At 41.5% G+C, this 20,545-nt stretch overlaps 1 protein-coding gene across 1 annotated transcript; it reads right to left on the bottom strand.

Annotated features, from left to right (window-relative positions):
* Window positions 1-3,691: 3,691 nt before the first annotated feature.
* Window positions 3,692-19,854, bottom strand: PRLR (prolactin receptor). Its single transcript, XM_053448130.1, has 9 exons — window positions 19,682-19,854; window positions 13,072-13,191; window positions 11,257-11,389; window positions 9,283-9,452; window positions 8,057-8,217; window positions 7,765-7,906; window positions 5,868-5,967; window positions 5,346-5,415; window positions 3,692-5,251 (listed from the first exon to the last, which is right to left on the bottom strand). The coding sequence occupies exons 2-9, from the start codon at window positions 13,139-13,141 to the stop codon at window positions 4,244-4,246; spliced, it is 1,854 nt and encodes a 617-aa protein (XP_053304105.1). The 5' UTR covers window positions 13,142-13,191; window positions 19,682-19,854; the 3' UTR covers window positions 3,692-4,243.
* Window positions 19,855-20,545: the final 691 nt, after the last annotated feature.

Raw genomic sequence — 20,545 nt, 5'->3', positions numbered from 1 at the left:
AACATAATACAGTCAAAGTATGTGGAATGCATTCATTTGAAATAATTTGGGTTTTATCTCTGGTTTTACTGGAGTCATGAAAATTCTTTCTACATAAAAGCCTCTGTTGGGGAAAAAAGTGATAAATACCGGTAAAAGCCCTAGTCTGCACTCACAAGCATTAATTGCATGCTGTGGCCCCCATCAGGCCCTTGAGCTGTACCCAGTCTGGTGGCTCCATACTGTAACCAAGGTTCCTTTGGGAATAATTTGCCTACATAGCGTTAAAACAAAGAAGAAAAAAAAAACTATCGTTTTTGGAGACAGTCCAGCTATCATATGCGCTTTAATGCACATGGCGTGGTCCCTTTAAATTTTTTTGTGTGGTCAATGCAGTAGATGCATTCAATAGACCTTTTTCTGATTAGCCGCACAGGCTGTCAATCAGTGACCGGGAAACGCTCCCATTTATTTCAATGGAAGTAGTTCACTCGCATTGATTGATAGCTTTAAGCAGCCAATCAGTGGCCAGAAATGTCAGACAATGACAAATTTTGGAAGTTCTATATATGACGTAAGTGCTTTATGTTTATTTAAATTATTGAAGAATGCATATTAAAAGTACCCACAGAGGGTTAAGGTTACTCGGGTACTTTAACAGGCATCGTTCTATAGTAGGAGTGTCAGGTCGTCCCTTAAAGAAGGGACAGGTTAACGTCCCTAACCCGTGCCCACATCCAGGCTGGGAAAGAATTACTTTTTCTTAACCCTTTATGGCTACTTCCATAAACTGTATTAAATAGTGGTGCTGTACACGGAATATAAGTGCTTTTTCTAGAGAGATTGAAGAGCTTAGCGATAACATTTTAAACTTAAGGACTTGCTGCAGAGTTGTACGGCCGACGTAGGCTGTAAAACATTATATGTTAGTTTCCTAAACAACTCAAAGTCCATCAGGCCGGCTTCCCTTCCTGCGCAGACAATCAGTAACGCATCATTTTCTGCTAATAAAATTTAACAGGAGCTGTCGGTATTCTATAGTCTGGAACTGAACTCAATTACCAAAGCACAGGGTTCTCTTTTTGGCAAGCTTTTTATGCTACCCTTTCTAAGGCTAGGCAATGTGTGAACGTGTTTATATATGTCATTTTATATAAATATATATATTTTAATACAGATTAAGCATTAAAGAATAGTGTGCACGGAATACAAAGATATTCCTTTTCTACAAAAACGTCAGACAGTAGAAGTTCAAACATTCAGTTCCAGCAGCGGATTCTTGGCTCAGAAACCAGATTTTCTGCAGCTAATGTTTTAACAGGCGATCCTAGCAACCGGAAAAGCCACGTGGTACGGCCGGCCACGAGACCGGTCTCCAGGTCGCACTAATCCTACAAAACGTTCACACTTCCACAGCTTATCCCTTAACTGACCCAATTTACGGGCTGGATTCTGCTCACAAGTCCCTGCCCTTTGCCTCGTGACGACAAAAAGATCGCTTTAGCTTACAGACAGCGTGTTAGCAACACATAAAAATATTCGTCTCTGCTGCCTCGCGTGGGACACTTTACTTCAGAGTATGATAGAGCTACCGAAAAATATTACAACAGCATATGATATGGTGCCATGCCGTAAATTCTAAAAATCCACTGTAAAAACATCACCCTCATAAAACTGAAGGAAGCAATCAAAAACGTTTCATGCAGCGAAGAGAAGGAACAAAAAAAAAAAAAAAAAAAAAAAGTGCTCAATTTGAGAAGAGTATCGCGAAATAAAATAAGAGCTTTGCCCAAAACGCAAAATCATCCTTTCAAATGAGCCGTGTAGAAATCTAAAGCATGGTTATATCATGGTGTTTTTATTTTTTAATGTAAATACCTTGAAGGGCAGACCTAATTTTTTTTTTTTTTTTTAAATGTGATTTAGAGGAACAAAAAGTTTTAGAAATAAGATTTCCAAAAATGGCTTATTAGCAAATAAAATATACGTTTTTTTTTAAACTATATTTCTAATATATGCAGAATTTATAACCTGTACTGTATATACAATAAAAAAATTACTTTCTTTCCATTACAAAATATAAGGTATGGTTTGTGACTTTATAGCAGTTTTAAAGTGTCAGAGTGAGACAACAAAAAAATCCGGATTCGTATCCTCAATAATAAAAAAAAAAAGATTTAAGGCTAGAACATGCAGACAAAATATGACTAACCATTTTCTGCCAAAAAAATATTTTCAATCACAGCTTAATCTTTTATATACGTATTTACAGAGATTATTGCCTCCCCTGATAATCATAGTAGCCAAATGTATCGATTAGTAAAGGTTTCCAATTAGTAGCCTCATATATTTACTTTATTTCCCTGACAACGATCTATAACCAAACCCCCCCCGCCCCCGCCATGAAAAATACATAATCAGCCGTCTCGGTAAACTAAGCGCTATTTTTAAAGATGCTAAAAAATAAACTGGTCTGTTATAGAAAAATAGTCCTGGGGGGTGTTAATACTTTTACAATAAGGCATTATTTCGGATAGTACCTGGCAGTGGTCGGATGACGATATTGTATCATTTAGTGTCTCAGAACAGATACCTTGAAAATAGTGTTTAACATTGTGCGGGTGTGATGAAGGACCACATCACTTCATCAGATTTTGGCCATTTGGCCTAAAATGGCCAAAATCTGCTTTAAAGGCTATGAAGAATTAGACCCAACATTATAGCAGGCATTCCACCAAGTTACTTTAGAGATTTATATATAAAAAAATTATTCTATAATAAAGATGCCATATACTATCTTGTATAGATGACAGATCTATGTGTACATTTAAATAAAATTTGACATTCTCTCAAAATCTTTGTATAAATATATATGTAATTTTACTTTTATTCTCTCCAAAAAGTTGTGTGTGTAAATAGACGGTTCACAGACATTCCGAGGTCTGCTATACATTCAAATATTATAGTATTATTTTTTTTATATAGGTACTAATGATTAAGCTATAATGATAGCTCTCATAGCGGGTATAGTATTCTAGTGCCTGATATAAACGTTTTAGTTGTTAGAAACAGGGGAACATAAATTACAGGAAGCATAGGTAAATTAAAAATTTTTAGGACGGTTTCCCAAAAAACGATTATAAAGAAAAAAAAAAAAATAAAAAAAAAAAAAAAAAGGATTTGGGTCACCATGCAAAGTATGTATATCTTATGCAATTTATTAGACAAACAAAAAGAAATGGACTTCATAGGCATTCTCAGTAGCTACAGTATATGTTTTTCTGCGTCTGAATATCAGATAATTTTAGCCACATCAAAAAAAAAAAACAAAAAAAAAAAACGCAATCAGGAGTGTTCTAGACAATAATTGGTCTCGATCTGCATTTATCTTAAACGGTTTCCTCCGACTGTCACATCAAGCATGATAATATAGTATTTATTCATTTGTTTTTCATTTGTGCACGGTGAGAAAATTCTTTCTGGCTGCAATTTAAGGATTCACTAGAAATCATGCATAGGAATATTCTGGTTTAAGATAAAACAAACAAGAAATCTAGATAAATATACTCCATATGTATATCCTTGTTCGGTGGAATAGTAATTTGTTCACTTCATAAAAGCAGGAGGACCTTAGAATAGCATAGCAACGGAAAACCATATTATCTGCTCTATAAAGAAATGTAATATATATATTAAAAAAGACTTGATAATGGTAGTGATTAATAGTTTTATAAGCCATAGGGCTTCTTTCTATAGATAGAAAAATATAGAGAAACTTCATTTTCCATAGTTTAACACTCTAAAATATCCTGACATTTGCATAATGTGATTTAGGCATTGAACAAACAATTAGACAGTTTTAAGTCATTTGATTGCACACGTTTAGAAGGACCCCGGACCATCCACCGATCATTTACATTCACAAACTCGCACCCTTACATTGTCGTCTTGAATGGAGTTTGGGTCAATTGCAACAATCCCTTTTCATATACATAAACCGAAATAGTGTTTTTTTTTTTGAGATATATATAAATAAAGTGACAACAGCCAAGCAACTCAAAAAAGGCAAGAAAAGAAAAGAAAAAAAAAAACACAACATTAAATAAATTTGATCTACCTTGACCATAAATAAGATAGAAAAATTATAAAGCGAAGATGTCTGATCAAATAAGAAAATATATATCATTATTAGTAAAGAGGGAAATTAACTTTTCTTGCCTTTGTAATATTGTGCAACATTATAGAAAGAAGCAAAAAATTCAAACTAGGATAAGAAGCTTGAAGGATCCATGTAACCCGTCCCAGATCCAGTCTGAAAAGTGCCTTCATGTCGAGCCTGTGGGATAATGCCCTTCTGTTTCCAGACATGGCTCTGCTGAGCCTTTTGACATAATTCCTTTGTGGATTCAATATTCAAAGTATTGTCCCGAACGTCTAGATCCGGCATTAACACCAGAACATTGTTATCTTCCACCCGATCGACCTTTGAATATTCCCGGCTGGGGGCCACGACAGTATACTGGTCAGTTCTGAGGCTGTTCTCTTTCTGTTTTGGTATCAGTGCTAGTGCATTATTTTGGTTGACCGTGTGGACCTCCACATAGTCCATAGCTTTAGCAGACGCGAAAGGTGGCTTTTCGTTAGGCAGCAAGTGCATCTTGTCTGGGTCCGTACTTGTGGAACGGACTTCCTCCAAGTCACTCTGTGTATTATTATTTTCTTCATTAATGGTGTCTATGGTTCTAAAGTATCTGGGCTGACTTTTGTCTTCATAAGGTATTAAAAATGCAGCTACGTTGGCATTCATGGCACCGATAGCCATCTTACATACATCAGTGACATTATGATACACTGACATTGGCGTCTGGTGACCAGAGGATGACCCTTCTGGCCACACGTAAGACTTGTTATCGCTGAAATTTGAAAAAGGCATTTCAGTTGCCGTATTCTGAGACGTCCAAGGATTTTTCCTGGTAGAATGGTCATGGGGGACATTGTCACAACTTTCGAAGCCTGATGAAAGGGTTCTCAGCTCCTTACAACCATCAGAAAGACCAAAGGGACTATCACAGCTTCCTCTTCCGGAGTCATTGTCAGTGTCCACAGGGCTGACTTTTATATGCTGACTCTGTGGACTCCTATCCTGGCTCGTAATGAGATGTTCTTTGCTCTCGTCAACCTCTACGAATTCCACCAAGAGATCTTCACAGTCTGAGGTCGGAGGGAAACCTTGACAGCCAAGAGCACTCAGGAAGTCTTCGGATTTCCCATTCTGTATGACAAATATGAGAACCAAAAATGCTATTTAAATATTTTATATTCATAGCAAAAGATAATAAACTAAATCAGATCATTACTGCAGTTACCTTAAGGAGTTGGGTATCAAATCCCATAATTTTAGGTCCCGGAACGGGTGGGAAAACGCAGGACAGCAAACTATAAAAACGTAATAAAGGAGATGGTAAAACAAATATAATGATCCATATCATAAAAAAAGTTAGTTTCCCCCTATGTGAAATCATGTCCTCAACCCCCATTACCAAAGTTACTACAGCCAGTTAGCTCTCATAAAACGGAGTTTCAGTAACTTTAAGAAAAGAGGGGACCCCCCCCAAAACAAAGCTGGAGAACAGGACGTTAAAATGACTGTTCTAATGAAATATACACGTATGGTAGAAGAAAGCCACAGGCTGTATGGATGCAGCGCCCCATTTATTTGGCAGAAAGCAAACAGGATAATATTTTCAGTCCTGTATTTGGTCATAAAACGAGCAGTGCCAGTGGAACAGCCCCTTGAATACACTTAAACCTAAAGAAGGCTTTGATGGATCAGGTGCATACATCCCTTTTGTGCAACCATGAAAGCCGAAAGATGATGATGTGTTTACCTGCAGCCTTTTAAAGACAATGTCCAGATTATCGTCAAACAAATGACAGCTGACAACACCCCGAACGATATCCACAACGTCAAGTCTCTAGATTTTGGTTCTGGAACAGATAGAAAGAAATGGCCATTATAGCACAGATCAACACAAAACCAAAGGGGATAGACTATAACAAGGCAGCAGCCGGCAGCGTGCGTTTAACCCTTTTTTCACCCAACGCATAGCAAGTCTCTGTAACGGAACTAGTTTAACAGATAATCAGTAGTAAATAAAGCAAATACTACTAGCACGTCTGTCTGCAAAAGGTTCAATATTATTATTTAAAAGGCAGCCCCACCAATGAGACATACCAGGGCTTGACAAATTTGTTGTGAATCTAGGCGCCAGCTAAAAAAGTTAGGAGCCAGGATTTTTTTTTTAAACTAACAGTTGGTTAGGAGGGATCCGATCATCATCAGCCCACTTACTAAACTCACAGCGTTTGACCTGGAAGCACCCTGGACTTTCAGGTCAGTGCTGTTTTTGGGGGTTTTTTTTTTTTCAATATTTTTTTTCAATATATATATTTTTTTAACACTTTCAATGCTGATGTTCCATTGGAGCACAGCATAGATTGATATTTAGTCCCCACAAGCTTGTGGGGACAAATGTTAACCCCTGCAATGCCACGAGTGTGTTATAAACAATTGTGGAATTGAAGGGGTTAACGCTGCACTGTCGCTCTCATGGAGCGATTAGGCAGCAGGGGGGTGTTGGGGCTGGTGTCCACACTCATGTGGAGACCAAAGAACCCTCTCCCCCTGTCCCTGAAGCTGCCTCTGGCACCTGGGAAGCAATTGCTGGTCTATAGACCAGCCATTGCAGGGGGGAGTCTTTGATGATTGCTGTAGGCTTCCATGCCTATAGGAGTCAAAGGGCTTGTGGGGGCTCGTTTTTGCTGTTGCTGGCATTGAAGGGGTTAACGCTGCCCTGTCGCTCTCATGGAGCGATCAGGCAGCAGGGGGATGTTGTGTCAGGTCCCCACACTTGTGTGGAGACCCAATCAACACTGAACCCCCTTTCCTGAAGCTGCCTGTGGCAGCTAAAAACGCTATTGCAGGTTTCTCTGCAATCGCGGTTTCAGCCTACAGGCTCACTCCGTGGGAGTGATCTCAGGCTCGGAGGCGGGCTCGGAGTGGCTGTGCTGTCTGCCCAGACTCCTGGGCAGACAGCAACAGCAGCGCCCCCGCGTGGTGACACGGGGGCATTTTTTGTGGATGAAAGAGGCTGACAAACTCCTGGGCGCCAGGACAAAATTCTGAGTCGCCATGGCGACCTGGCGCCTGGGATTTGTCGAGCCCTGAGACATACAAATCAAAAATTCCTCGTGATTGCTGGAGTGCCTCTTTAAAATGAATTCTCTCCACTAAAAACCCATCAGCTTCAATACTCTGTAGTTATGTACAACCAAAAAGCAATTCCATTCCAGTTAACCCTAATCAATCGCTCTCAAGGAAGCACAAGTCAAACGAAACGCAGCGCGTTCCTTTCAATCGCTTTGTAGCCATACATTGGCTACATTTAGTTACTAGAGGGAGACATTGCAGGAGAGTGGTTTTAAAACCTCTCGTATACATTGTGAAGGGCCCTCACTCATAAACGGCTCCAGGCGGCCCTGTATAAATGCAAAAGTCAATGAATGAAGAACCTTTACGGAATTAACTATACATCGTATAGGTCCAGCCAAGCTCTTCCAGCTGCAGAAGCTCGCTAAAGCTGGTTCTTCATAATATATAGTGAAGCGAAAACTAAATTCTCTGGCAAACGCTCTAAAGTGAATAGACCCCCTCGTCAAATCACCGATAAGAACTTATGACCCTGATAAGTAATTGAATTTTTAATGAACGCCGAGTTCACTCACTGCCTGGCATTTCGATGTACATCTCCGAACTCCATTCGCTCCATAAGCCAGAATCCGGTTTGCATCGAACGCGGACAACGTAAGTTTCTCCGGGAGTTAAACCGAACACCTTATGCTTAGTCTGCTTATCAACGACGTGGCTCTAAAGCGAAAGATGTGGTTTTATCGATTAGGACAATAATTTAAAGATCTGGATCCTAAGGAACAGTTATTTAGGAACACAATCTTTCCCCCAAATGATGCATATTTTGGAGCATTACTGAAAATGAGAGATATCAAGTCCTCCGCTTACCTCCCACTCGAGTTCTTTCTCGGTTTTCAGCTGAACTTCATAGTGAAGGGTTAACCAACCAGATTTCACGTCGGCCTTTTCTGGTGGAAGCCACTTGACCAATAGGTTTGGTAAATCGTCATCGGCAACGAGCGTCACGTTTTGAGGGGGAAAAGTCTGCACTGTAGGGGAAGAAGAAGAGAAAGAATGAAAAAAATAAATAAATATATATATATATATATATATATATATATATATATATATATATATATATATATATATATATAATTTTTTTTTGTTTGTTACACATTGAGGTGGGTGCTACAGATCTCAATCCAACCGGCTCACACACCAGCAGAATTTGGGGTGTATGTATGTATGTATGTATGTATGTATGAACACCTTAAGTTGTAAATATATACATACACCCTTCTCTTAAAATAAAGATTTGCTATTTTAAGTAGTATGGGCAGGGTTTCCCTTGTAACCCCATCCACCGAGGGAACCCTCAAAACAAAATGGCGCACCCAGGTATAGGCGCCTGCCTTCAAGAAGCTTTCTTACAGCGCAAACTTGGACAGCTTCCTAGCCTCACATCAAGCCTTGAGCGCCTCCATAGTTTCCTAAAAACGAATGAACCCCCTTGTAGTTCTTTTAAACACTGAACACATGTATTGTATAATTAAACCCAGCGGTACAGGCCTGACCATGATGCATCAGACGTGAACACGAGTGCTACATTTCTTATTGTTTGCATCATTAAATATATCGCTCTGCTCTTCCAGACCGAATGATTCAGGATACTAAATTTATAGTTTTTTTCATCAATTACAGAAGGATTGTGCAAACTTAAGCAAAAACCCTTAACTGATCACCCCAATAAACATCTACCGGCTGACTTAAAAAAAAAAAAACTTGGGAGAGATCGGATTATCAATAATAGGAGATGAAGCTATTAATATATACAGACAAAAATATCTTTTGTGCTCCCGTCACAGGCTGTAGTAAAGATCTTAAGCAGATCACATGCCGTCGTTTTCATGCATTCACTTATGTAACACTAGCGGAGGGACAGATGCTTCATCCAGTAGACCAGGTCAGGTTTCCAAAAGGTGACATTTTAAAAACGCAGCCACACGATGAGGCATTTAACCTATGACGCGCCAGGATCCAAGAGCCCAAAGTCATTTAAAGGAAGGGTATATACGCCCAGTTTATACGACAGACGACTTTCGCAACATTCTTACCGATGGAAATTGTATCCACGTAATGCGGCTGGGACACGTTACTTCCGAGGGCATTCGTAGCTTTTACGTACACGGTGTAAATGACCCAGAAGGAGGTATGTGCTTTGTCGAAGAAGCAGGAGTTGGGTCCCGATGTCTGATAGTCCGGGCATTCAAATTCCTTGACATCACTGGTGTGAGGAAGAAGAACAGAACAAAAAAAAAAAAAAAAAAAAAAAAAAACTTCATTTTTATTCCTCCAATAAACAATAGATCACCATTATATTACTAAGCCGATCTGTACACACACTACCGTTCAAAAGTTTGGGGTCACTTGGCTGTTTTTAATGGAAAACAAGGAACTTTCTAACTGTAACATTGCAAAAGGGTTTTCAGACGATCAATTAGCATTTTAAACTTAAACTTGGATCAGCGAACACAACGTGCCATCGGAACACAGGAGTGATGGGAGTGATAAAGGCCCATTGGAACACAGGAGTGATGGGAGTGATAAAGGGCCATTGGAACACAGGAGAGATGGGAGTGATAAAGGGCCATTGGAACACAGGAGTGATGGGAGTGATAAAGGGCCATTGGAACACAGGAGTGATGGGAGTGATGATGGGCCATTGGAACACAGGAGTGATGGGAGTGATAAAAGGCCTCTGTACGCCTATGAGGATATTCCATTACAAATCAGCCGTTTCCAGCTGCAATAGTCATTTACAACATTAACCCCGTCTGCGCTGGGTTTCTGATCCATTTCATATTGTTTCAATAGACAAAGTTTGCTTTTCTCTCAATAACATTCTTGTGTGACCATCTTGCCATAACCACTTGCATGCATTATAAATAAATAAAATAAAAAAGCTATTTTTCATTGGCAAGATCAAGACAAAAACAAACAAAACACTAATTTTGCAGTAATTTTTTTTGGGGGGGGGTGTCATAGGAACACATGGAAAAGTTCAATGAACAGCGATACGACCTCAAACCTATGCCAGGGACCTCCTAAATGTCTATACCACGGGACAGTCCCATACAACTTATTAAATAAAAAACACTTGAGATTATGTGCATGCAGGTGCCGGGGTGGGGTGGGGGGTTTGATTCTAACTCTTACTGCTCATTTAGAAAAATATTTAAAGGCGATACGCATTAAATTGTAAATGGCAGCTGACGTGTTTAAGCCAATATTTTCTCTCTGTCTTAGCCTCTACCACCTCTCCTGGAAGGCTACTCCTTTTATGGAACGTGAGAGTATGTGCGAGAAATATTTGGATATGTTAATTAAGCGCTGTCTGGGTAACCTCCTCGTCCCCTTTCTGCTCCGGCCAAGTCTTTGCCGTACGAGTCGGAATAAGCCTGTAGCATAAAGCTCACACACATACTGCAGAACGGCTTATTCCTCCGAGGGTTCTTGCCTCTTCCACGCAGGAAACGCGCCAGGAATGTGCAGCTTAGTATAACACCAGAGAGGCCACTCAGCCGACGTGCCAAGTTACAGAGACCGCAAACCAACGGCCGCCGCGATTAAACCCAAAAGAGTCAGACAGAAAACGTATAGCTCTCCACCGTCAAGAGATGCTGAAACCTTTGATGCGGTTCACCAGACGTCGGAGGGTTTCGTTTTTCTCCCGTCTGTAGACACATAATATGCTATATTTTGAGAGAACACTTAAAGACGCGTTTGTGAGATAGTTGGTGGCTGAGGATGATGGGAGTTTTAATCCACGCCAGCTAGAGTATCAAACAGACAGCTGGTGGGCAAGTGATGGAGACGGTGGTCCATCTCCAAAGAGATGTCGTGGGGCTTTAGAATTAAATAAAACAGATTAAACATCCCAATTCTGTGGTTTAAGAGATAAAACTAGTCTTAGTAACACACATATTAGTAAATTGTACTAGTGTCACATTCACGTACACTGGTACATGTCCGTTCCCACCAACACTAGTTTAATTGAGACCCGGACCGTGGGATTGAGCCCAAATTACCTCTCTTTTTTGTATATCAGGGTGTAGTTTGTTGGAAGTCCTCCGTCAGAAGCCGGTCTCCACCAACAGGAGAACGTTTCTTTCTCGTAAGACCGGCATTTTATTATTTCGGGTTGGCCTGGTGGAGATTGAGCTGTGGGAAACATCGGGGAAAGGACATCAGCAGAGAGATTGCATTTAGAATCGAATACAAATAGGCTTCAGACAGAATGAAAGCGGTCGTTGGAGTCCTAGACACGCTGTTGGATGATGAAAACTATCCGGGGGCCGATCAATAAAGTTGTCAAAACCTCACAAGGGCAACCATTTTTACTCTGGGACTCATTCCCGTTCCCCCAATGTCTGAGGATCCACAGAACAAACATTGAAGAACATTTCTGAGCCTTACTACAGAGCAAATCCAGAAACGCAATATTATATACGTATATAATATTTTATTTATCTCATTTCATCTCAAAAGCAGCAAGCGAGTCAATTCCCTGAACTCTGTATATAAAAAGACCGCTCGTTAAGAGCTTTACATGGATTTGGGAGTTTCGCTTTCGTCTCCCCTACAGAAGATGACAAAAATATACCCCAACACCCCTATCATATACAGGTGCTTGAGGTCTGCCTCACCTCCCCAAAGTATAAGGAGTGGTAGCAGTGCCACGCAAGGTTATGACATCATAATACAGGGAAACCTACAAGTGTATTAGATCTACCCCAACGTGGTATGAAATGAAACTTTTTTCCTTTAGTTTTCCCCCCCAATTTTATGCTTTGTTCTAGAACCCGTCTGCTTGAAGGAACCGCTTCCTGTTCTCAGTATATACAGCGCTACTCCAGACCAATACATATAAAACCTCTATTGAACAAAACAAAAGTAACAAACAGTATCACAAGGACGGACTTGGGCATCAACAAAGATGGTGTGGCCCCCACTGCACCTCCCTTCTCACCACTCCGGCTTTACAAGAGCTGCCTGAACCAATCAACAGCTTAACGGGGAGGAATAGTCGCACAGATCTCAAGAAGATGGCCGCTTTCCCTTTTATGGAAGTACACCAAAAAGCCAGAATAATGCAGATGGTTTTGTGGAACCTGTTCGTCCAGTCGGTTCCGCGAGCCCTGGTTTGTGGAACTTCCACCAATTAAACTTTTTCTCCTCTTTTGCATTTTTAAGGAATAAACGCCCCCCCCCTCTTTTTTCTTCTTCTCGCAGTCACTGTTTACAAGTGACCGGGACAACTATTGGTATCTACAGCACTGGTTTCTTGTGTCCCACAGAGATTAAGTCTGGTTGTATAATCAAGATTAATCCTCAGCATGTTAAAAATTATATATGTATTTAAAGTTTCAAAAACACACAACACAAAGACACGTTGTTCCAAATCGGTCACCAGGATTAGCGTTTGGCTGCCTGGTAACATTTTGACATTCGGTGCCCATCGAAGATTAAAGTTTAACTCATAATAATACAAAAACAGGTTAAGTTCTAGCTTACTATTCCTGCCGCTGGCAATAACAGATTATTCTCTCAGCATCTAATTACAGAACGACCGAGGAACCAAAGTTCAGCACGCTCAAAGTCAAGTATGGTTTCTCAGAGCATCGAGCAACGATACAGACGGACAGTTGTGCATCTCATGGGTTTCAACACAATAGCTGAAGCACATCAATAATATTAAGTATACAATCTCTCTGCAAACAACAAGGGTTTGTAACAAAAGAACACCAGGAGCCACCACCAAGAACAGCCTACAGACATCAGAAGTCATCCTCTGGGTCACAGCCCACTTATAAATATCAGCGATGGTGGCTGGGAACACTTACCGTTCAATCCATGCGTGTTAACAAAAACGAAGAGGAGAAGCGATGTCAAAATGACCCGTTTTTGACCCATGCTGAGCGACTATTTCAACTCCAAAAGCAATTGGAAGGATCAAAGGTTTGCTGAAAGACAGAAAAACGCACAGTTGTACATTTGGCTACAAACACAAAAAAAAGTTGTTAGCAGGTGTCTAGTCTAATTCTCTACATCCAACAGCGAAACGCTCGCATTCTCTGGAAGAACATCGGGTAAATTCAGTACACACTTTATGCCCAAACGCGTTTCATGAATCATTCTTTAAAGTTGGCAGACCTCGGGATACATGCAGTACTAAGGGCTTCAGAACACAACTGTGGATGCAGAATTTTGTATAAATTGTATCTTCTGAGCCATAAAATTAATGAAAATAGGTATTGTAACAATAAGAAAAAAAAAAAAAAAAAAAAAAAAAAAAAGGGAAACAAGTCTGACACTTCATTGCCAAAGCACAAAGCCAGTTGGATTCAGCTACAGATTTCTAATAAAGCTATGTCTAGAAACACATCCAAGCGCTTCTTCAGTTACACAAACATTCTATATAATTATTAAATGGCGATATATGTCGAGTCTGATATATATACAGAAACAGAGGTTGGAATCCAGCACTCGGTGGTATCCTGGCTCTTGCACCATCTCACAACCAAGTCCCCCACCAAGGCTTGAGAAAGACCCGTGTGTCGAAACGTTGCCCGTGTGAAATAAACTCACATCATTTGAGTGCTGAGCCTCTGCTTCTACATTTTGGAGTCTGACACAGAGACCTTATGGTTAGAGAAATAAATTGGGTTGCGTTCCCAACGCAAGGTCCCGATCCCCAGTTCGTTTTACAGGAGGTCCTCTGGCATACACAGCTTACAAATCTAATTATATCTGCGGTGCGCTGACCTGTGCCATAAAGAGTTATCCATAGATGAAGGCACGATCCGCAGCCATTTCAGACTGTTAAGCGTATGACCGAGGAAGCGTCGCTCTACATCAGAACTCGGCGACAGGCCTGGGTGGGTTACAGGCAGACTTGGGAACTTGCCAGCCGTCACCTCCATGTTAACGTCTGATCTCTGATCGCAGGAAGATGTGTTTTGCCCTCTCCCGCCCCTCTAACTGGGGTTAGACTCACCCCTATCACAAACACAAAGCCTTCCTTGTCTTCTACAAAGAGCATGAGAAGACAAGTTGCGAGTGACCAACCCTGGGAAGCTCACATGCATGGACAAAGGTCCAAGGGAGAGGATCAGGTCATGAAACAACAACTTTTAGACACCATTTTCTTTTTCACCATAACCTCTGAAATAAAAACACCACAGCGAAGACCAAAGCAGACCAATTAATCGCCTGCCTGAAGAAACCATCTTTATCCTCCCCATAACACGAAGTAACCCAGCAGATCCCCATAACAGGAAGTTAAGACGGCCATTACCGCCGTGCGTCCATTAGGAGGTTTCTCTAACAGATACTGTATGTTTCGCAGATTTTAGCCAACTTCATTATATTAGTTTGTTAATCGCATGGACTCTAGAACATGTTATTTGGGAGAAGTGACAGATCAGGGTATATGATTCTGTTATTTGAGTAACGTTTTAAATGACAGTCAACAACATTTGTTTGGAACGCAGAGAGACCGGAGGATCCGCCTGTAGCACACAACTCACACACCATAATCTGTTCACAAACACTAAGACACGTCTCCCCCAAATTATAATATTATATATATATAAAAAATTAGAAAAAAAAAAAAGGATTAATCTCAGTTGTCTGGCAGCTACAGATCAGTAACAATCGGTAATTTAAAGCGACAGCGAGGCTTTGTCATGGAGGCTATAAAATCACTTCCAGGTGCCCATGTTATGAGACCCCCCCCAAGGTGGGAGAGAGGTAGCAGCTCACACGAGATAAGAGGTGGAGCAGTGTGTGTGCGCGCAGTAATATACAAGATGATCACATATATATACACATTATATTATATATATATATATATATATATATATATATATAATTTTTTTAAATAGCGTGAATATGGTTATGCTTGGAGCAGCCAATCAGTGACTGGGAGATGTGTCTGGCCAAACCACTCCTGCATGGTGCATATAAAAAGGGATTCTGCATAATCTCCCCCATGCATTAGCAACAAAAATAAATAAAGGTATCACACAGCTAGCACACGCATGCGACAGACGGAGTCGCTCTTCAATACAGCAGCGGGGAGGAATAATCATGTAGATCCTGAGAGCAGGACGTTTAGATGACCGCTCCCACTGAGCGGATAAACAGTAGAAATTGTCGGTTATAGTGAAACCCTGCTGTGTTCCATAAATTCTGCAGTGGATTTTCCCCATAAATATATGTTTCCGTTCTCTGCGATAAAGCCCTACGACTTATACCGGAGATCTGCACGACCTTCTCGACCCGCTAATAATCCCAGTGTGGATTTTTAAGTAAAAGGCTTATAGGGGTACTTTTTTTTTTTTTTTCCTCGAGGGGTTTATTAATTTTACCGCGTTGTGCAAATGAAAAGAGCGGAAAAGAAGTGAAGCCGGAAGGTTTTGTGCATTCACCCCTGGAATGTTCACAGCTGTCTGCAACAGGCAAACTGAGCATTTGTCAAATTCCAAACCGCGTCTTAACGAAGATCCCGGAAAAATAAATCCAGAGGTGCACAGCCTGGATCCCACTCTTAATACGAATTCTATATAATTCTTGAAATGCCGGAGCCCTCCCGATTAGTCAATATTAGGGATATAGAACGTTAAGTCCCCCCCCACAGAATATTGATTCTTCACAATAATAAGCACATCAGAAACAGTTTTTGAACCATTCTTTCGTCTTGTTAAAATATTGTAAAGCATTGCAAAATAAATTGGAACTGATATATATATAATATATATATATATATTATATTCCACAGCGCTGTACTCGGTTTGTCTCAGTCTGTCAATTCTCGTCTTGTCAGACCACTTGAACATTTGTATTGTATTAAGCACTGCGTAAGTTGTTGGCGCTTTATAGATAATAAATAAATCCCCTGTTAATAGGTGTTCTTATTAGCTGTGGGGTGATCCGAGATGATCAAATCTTGAAATCTTAGGTCACTTTTCCCAGAAGCAAACAAGGTACTACGGAAATAAAACCATGCTTACTTCCCATGGAGTACGATTAACTTGCATCACAGAATGATGATATCTGGTTTGGGTTTGGCTTTTATACGCACGCTGCTGCTGCTTGTGATCCCCTAAGTGGCAATAATTAAGTTTATTCGAAGAAGGCGGCAGAGATGTAAATGTACACCAGGGGGCGCTGTGGTTCCACATTACAATAAGCAGAGAATATCAGAAGTGACAACTTTGTTCCTAAACTTTAATCTCTATTGACACGCGCAGGTGAAAGCGGATAGAGCCGTACAAAGGCCGACGCGTCATTTAAAAGGACAAACACCGCAATACTGTCTGCCAGCATTTAATATGTACCTGTTAAAAATATTTAAACTGCTATATTAAAATAAGTTAGAATAAAAATGGATGCTTAACGTCATCCAAAGCAGAATGGAAATAGGTTATCACCTCGATTACAATAAAATAATGTAATTCATAATTAAAAGTCAGAAAAGAATATCCTCACTTTTTTTTTTTTTTTTAACATAGGTTATTCGATCCCAGCGGGCACCCCCCCCCCTTTGTATCTCGCTGTATAAGTTAAGTTTGAAATTGGAATACAGTTCTCAAACTTTTAGATTAAAGTCAGCGACCACATCTGTGTCAGCTGTATCATTACAACTCCCAGTCTCCTCAGCCAGGGCTATTGGGGGGGGGGAAGAACCCATTGCTCAGCTCAAAACCTGTAATGGCTTTAGAAACCGATAGCTCATCTGCTTTTTATGTATAGAAAGTGATGGAAATGGTCTTTTTACCATAGCAACTGATGCAATGTTCACTTTTCCTTATAATAATAATAAAAAAAATGCATAAGAACATTTTTTAGATTGTAAGCTCTGGAGCGCCCTCCCAAAAGCCCGCTATTCTTGCCAGGAACATTGTATGGAAAGTCCAATAAGCCTTGAAGGAGAGATCACAGGCTGGGAGGTCATCTTCATGTATCTGGTAGCCAGCCCATCTTTATACTGGACAGTGCCGCGTAATATATTAGTGCTTAATAAGGGATAATAATAATAATTATTATTAATAATAAAGCCATATCAAACACACAAGACAAACATATTCGTAAATCAGACAGCATTCCTACTAAAACAGCTGTGTGACAGGACTGACAACTACCAGGGGGCTTTCAGGGGTCCGACACCTCCTGCTTAGAGATCTTACAAGCCCCCCAGAAGGAGCTAGAACAGAAGCAACTTGACCCGACGTTCTGACAGCAGATGAAATCCCATTAACTGATCTAAAGCACCGGCTCCTTCGCGTCTATTATTCCTTTCAGCAGCGCATTATCCGTCTCCTGGACACGTTTAACGTCTTTAGAGCGTTTCTTCTGTTACCGGATCCATCGTTCTCTCCATTCAACGAGAATTATTCGAGGCTCTTTGGCCCTCGTTGGCTTTTTCTGCATATCGCAGAAGGCTTTGCTCAGGTGAACGACTCACCGAGTCTCTCCTTTACCCCAAAACGAATGTTTTAGAATAAGAGCCTTCAAAACATTATACCCCAAAAGGCTGGGGGGGGGGGGACGTTCTCACCCAACAAGTCCCATAAGTCACAGCACCGTGTTAGATCTCTTGGTCATGTTGGTATTTAAGGGGTTAAAACTACATGCCAAAACAAGTCACTCCCTGCTCCGTCATCCAGCAGAGCTGGCACCCGATTATAAACCGCAAAGAACAGCTGAATGGAACTCGGTGCTAAATTCCCAAAGCTCGGAATTACGGGAGTCCTGGTACCGGACACACGGAGAAAATGTCAGCTTATAGACGCTGGGAGGAAGGGAGAGCTGCACGCGGACGCTACAAACGGGACAATACTGAGCTTGTAGTGAAAGAGGTGCCACAAAAAAAATAAATAAATAAAAAAAAAAAATGAATAATAATAATATTAATAATAATAATAACAGTATGCCAAAGCGCTGCCATAAAGCGTGTGGCACCAGCTTATAGACTCAACACTCCCAGCCAGATATCACAGACACAGAACTTGACAGAAAATAAACATCAGCCCATCTAAGACTCAAACCTCAATCAGTCCATATGCCTATTCCCTCACTCTATTAGCCTCTGCCTCTATCACTTCTGCCGGGAGGCTGTTCCACTTATCTACCACCCTCTCAGTAAAGTAGAAACTTCCTTATGGTACATCCGAGCCTCTAACTCTCCCATGGATGTTTAAATTGGCATCAGGTGAGCCAACTCTGCCGCAGGTGGGGGATAGAGAGAGCTGGGAAGGAATTTTCCAACAGTCCTCTACACATTACATTACGTTACCTAAAATTATTAAACGTTCATAAAAGTAAGCTAACGCAAGAGGCAAAACAACTCATTACGTATTTAAATAACAAAACAATCATCGCCCATAAGAAAAATACAGCATAGGTAGGGTCAGAATTCTCAGCCAAACCATCCACATATATGCCCATTATATAATATATATATATAAAATATTAGTAAATAATATTCTGTGCATCGCAAGACGAGCCCTCATACTCACATATCTTCCACATGCTTATCACAGCCCTATATGTTAATATATATCTTATTATATACCCCACCGGGCTCAGGCAGGACATCGCGTTCCGGGCTCATTACTGGGCGGATCGTCATCTTCTCAAAATAGAGATTTCCTTCGCTTATAATTATACGATACGCCAAGGTCAACGCGCGCCGTCCCTGCCAGTGTACTCCATCGCACACCTCTTCATCTAATAACCCCATTCATTAACAACACCGCCCGACGGCAAGTAACCACAGCAATCAGACGCACAACGCTACGGAATATGATGGCGCTATATAAAACAATAATAAATGATATATATCGCATATGGATCTTATACACGGCGGAGACCCAAAGAGCCGGCAGTCAATCAGAACCTCGTTGCCCGAAGACGAGGCATCTTCCTTAAGAAATCGGAGCGGACAGCGGGTCATTCCGTGCGCGGCTGGGACGCCCGAGCGGACAGCGCGATAGGTCTCGCGGGCAGCTTTCCCTTTAAAGTAAATATTTTGTGATGAGATCACGCAGCGGATTCCCAGGCAGGTAAAGAGGTTTATGCAATCCGTCTGAGCTTCCTTCCTTAACCCTGCAGAGATCTCTTTCCTGTTCCCTCTGAGGAGAGATCACCCAGCAAGCTTTCCGTCTAGCCATTACACAACATATAGAAACAGCGAATCAGATCCATACGGCCCCGGCTGGCAGATCTTACCGATTCCTCGGGTCTTAGATTCAGGATCCATATGCTCATCCCATACATGCTTAAATTCCTCTACTGTACCAACCTCTACCGCTTCTGCAGGGAGGCTGCTCCACTTATCCACCACCCTCTCAGTAAAGTAAGCCATCTTTCCATTACATCTAAGCCTCTGACCCTCTAGTTTTAGATGATGCCCTCTTGCTGGGGGGGGGGGGTAATATTTATAATTACCTGCCCAGGGCTGTAACATGCACGGCTTCCTTCTCGCAGTAAGATAATCCAGGGCTGTTTCCATTCTTGATGTGCCGGGACTGTAGAGGGCAGAGGCCGGGTGGGTGAGGGCTCCAGACGGTGGGCTGGGGGTAACTCTATCCGCCCCCCTGCTCCGAGGCTGCACTCCCAGCTCCTCCAGGCAGCCTGAGGTTTAAAACCCTGAAAGTCCTCATCCTCGCTGGGTCCCCGCCTCTCGCTGACGTCACGGCCCGAAGCTGTCTGCAAAATGTGGGCTGGCCTCGCCCACTCTGGGAGTGGAAAGTCACTGGCATGGCAGGGTGGTGATTGGCTGAGTGTGCCCAGACTTGGCCCCTATTGCACCAAGCAGGGGGCATCTAGAAGTGCACCTTTAACCTGTTAAGTGCCAGGTGACTGGTAGTGCATATAGATTTTGTTCTGGGGGGTAAAGGCTGCAGGGCAGGGCAGTAATGGGGGGTCCCTGGTAAAAGGGAGTATGTGGGTTTATTCTATAGTTGATTGCTTTTCCTCTCTGGTACTGAAGGGGTTAATGGATGTGTTGGAATGTTATGTAACACCCAGCGTTCAGGCGGTGAAAAAACTGTGTGTTTGGTTCAGAGATCTCCCCCCTTGAATTTCTTTTCCGCTATGTACATCTCTATGGTATAGTAATGTAAGGAAGTTTTACGTTACTGAGGGGTAGTAGATCAGTGGAACCTCCTCCCGGCAGACGTGGTAGAGGTTAATACAGTGAGGGAATTTAAACATGCCTGGGACAGCGATTAAGGTCTGAGTTTACTTGTTAAGTGCTACTCAGAGTGCGGCAACAACCTTAAAGCTGCGGCTCCCTGTTCTATGTGCGGA

The sequence above is a fragment of the Spea bombifrons genome, chromosome 1 (assembly GCF_027358695.1).
Source record: "Spea bombifrons isolate aSpeBom1 chromosome 1, aSpeBom1.2.pri, whole genome shotgun sequence".
Taxonomy (NCBI): domain Eukaryota; kingdom Metazoa; phylum Chordata; class Amphibia; order Anura; family Pelobatidae; genus Spea; species Spea bombifrons.
Note: the sequence above shows the minus strand (reverse complement) of the source record. Positions and strands in the feature narration are given on the sequence as shown.